The 2,498-nt window shown below is 27.9% G+C and overlaps 1 protein-coding gene across 1 annotated transcript; it reads left to right on the forward strand.

The window, feature by feature from the left end:
* Nucleotides 1–1,329: 1,329 nt before the first annotated feature.
* LOC107637970 (senescence associated gene 20-like) lies at nt 1,330–2,235 on the forward strand. The gene has a single exon (XM_016341185.3). The coding sequence runs from the start codon at nt 1,330–1,332 to the stop codon at nt 1,837–1,839; it is 510 nt and encodes a 169-aa protein (XP_016196671.2). The 3' UTR covers nt 1,840–2,235.
* The last annotated feature ends 263 nt before the right edge of the window (nt 2,236–2,498 follow it).

The raw sequence follows: 2,498 nt of genomic DNA on the forward strand, positions 1-2,498 counted from the left end.
TTTTTATTTTTTTAATTTTTAATTTATTAGTACTTTATTATTTAATTAATAATTAAACAAATTATTTTTATGAAAATTTATTTTTTGTATTATATTAGAGAAGAAACTAATATAACAGTTTAAAAAATAAATTGTATAAATATTTAAGAGATAAATATGAAATACATACCTAAGTAATGTTTAGTTTGGTTATTAAATTTTTTTATTAAAACAAATCTTTATTTAATTACACGATAGAACATATATTCATATGTAAAATATAATATAATAACTCTATTTAGAGTACTTAAAAGTATAATTAAAATAAAAAATATATATTTTTTATCGTACATAAATTATTTTTAAAAAAATAAATTGTTAAAATTAATAACACAAGTTTAAAATAATAAAATCTAACTTTTTTACAAGTATTTTTTATAGTATTTTTATTTTTTTAATTTTTAATTTATTCGTACTTTATTATTTAATTATATTTTACATATAAATATATGTTCCATTACGTAATTAAATAAAGATATGTTTTTTTAATAAAAAAATTTAATAACCAAATTAACCATTAATTATGTGGGTAAGAAGTGATCCATGACAAAAAGAGGTGCTGGCTATACTGGAAAAAAAGGTTGTGTGGGAGGACAGTAGATGGTGACATTGGCGCTACAACTATGGTGAAGATAAGAACCAATTACAATGTGACATATAATGAAGGGTAATTTACATGTTATTTTAGAGGAAGTTGGATAGCATTCACCATATATATATATATATATATATACCTGTTTTATCATTAAATCGGTTATTCAATTGGTAGAGTTAGAGATTTAGTGATTCAAAAAAGTTCAGTTTAATGAGAGTTAAAATCGAATATAATAAAATAAAATATTTTATATTTAAAATATATATTTTAAAAAGTTTATTTTTATGATTTATTATTTTAAATTAATTAATTATAAAAAAATTATACTTATTTTTTGACTGATTTTTTTTTATTTTTGTCTATCTCGTTGTCAAATGATTTTTATCTTAAATTGAACCTTAAATCGAATCGGTTTAAGATTTTTATCAGAATCACGCAAATAATTTTCATTTATTATTATTGTTTAATTTGTATATTTGAGTGTGACATATTTTGTCATTTCAAAGATGCAGCATTAATCACACTACTTTCTAGGAGCTGATCCAAAACCCTTCAATAATACCCCCACCACATAAATCAATAAATCTCAACCATCTATGTTTTTTCATTTTTGTTTTTTCTTTTCTTCTTAGAATCAATCATTGGAAAGAACCAAACTTAGGACACATATATCCCTAACTGCTAGGCCTATAAAAATGTGGCAACATCAATCCCTCCAAAACACAGGGAGTGATCGAATTTTCCAAAACACCATGGCATTTCAAATTCACAACAAAGCAATAGTTGAATTGCTATACAAGGCACTATTGGGAGAAGTAAAGAAAATGGACATGGTATCCAAATTGGTGGCAAGTGATCTTGAATGGTGGTTCCATGGTCCACCACATTGCCAACACATGATGAGGCTCCTAACAGGGGAGAAGCCTCACAACAATGGGTTCCGGTTCGAGCCGAGAAGCGTCACTGCCATTGGAGACTGTGTCATCGCCGAAGGGTGGGAAGGAAAGGCCTATTGGGTGCACGTTTGGAAGCTCAAGAATGGCCTCATAACTCAGTTCAGAGAGTACTTTAATACATGGCTTGTGGTAAGGGATCTCCGGCCACCGGCATGGGAAGATGAGAGGCACGACAGCAACACTCTGTGGCAGAGCCAGCCTCGCGATCTCTATCGCCGCTCGCTGCCCGGACTGCTGTTAGCTATTTAGCATTTTCCGGTCATTGGTTTAAATAGAAAACGAAATCCACTTGTATCTAAAATTTTAATACCGGTGAAAATCAGGTACAATCGACTTTATGTGAAATTAATAGTTGAGAGTTGTTAGATGAAAATTTAGTCAAATCATTCAAATCATCTAACAGCTCTCGATTATCAACTTTACATAAAGTGGAATGCATCTAAGTTTCCACCCACCTTTAATAAAAGTATTGAAATCTAAACCTTCTCAACATAATTCACTTGTACATAATTTTCCACCTGTTTGAATCTTATCATCATCAGTTTCAAAAGCATTATGGCTTTTTTTTTTTTTTTTTTGTAAACTAAATTTTTATCAACGGTGGAAATATTATCATATTTGGATTAAGTAAGACTTTTACGAGAGGATCTCATCCTAGTAAACTTTGTTTATAATAATGTTAGTAATGTAACATATGCGGAGTTGGGTATGGCCCTTTTTATTTGACATATCATAGTCCAATTATTATTATTATTTTTTTTTTTGAAAAAAACTCTTTCAATTTTGTTATTGCCTTCTTTCTTGTAGGAGACGGCTTTAGAAAAGAACTGCCTGGATGAAACATAATTTTTTTTTTAAAAAAAAATTTAAGTTAATAAAAAAATAAATGAATGATTATATACCTCTTT

The sequence above is a fragment of the Arachis ipaensis genome, chromosome B4 (assembly GCF_059453495.1).
Source record: "Arachis ipaensis isolate K30076 ecotype BB chromosome B4, ASM5945349v1, whole genome shotgun sequence".
In the NCBI taxonomy this organism is placed as follows: domain Eukaryota; kingdom Viridiplantae; phylum Streptophyta; class Magnoliopsida; order Fabales; family Fabaceae; genus Arachis; species Arachis ipaensis.

Bases quoted from the DNA above. Each gene is read 5' to 3' on its own strand.
- LOC107637970 (XM_016341185.3), top strand. From the start codon at position 1,330: ATGTGGCAACATCAATCCCTCCAAAACACAGGGAGTGATCGAATTTTC.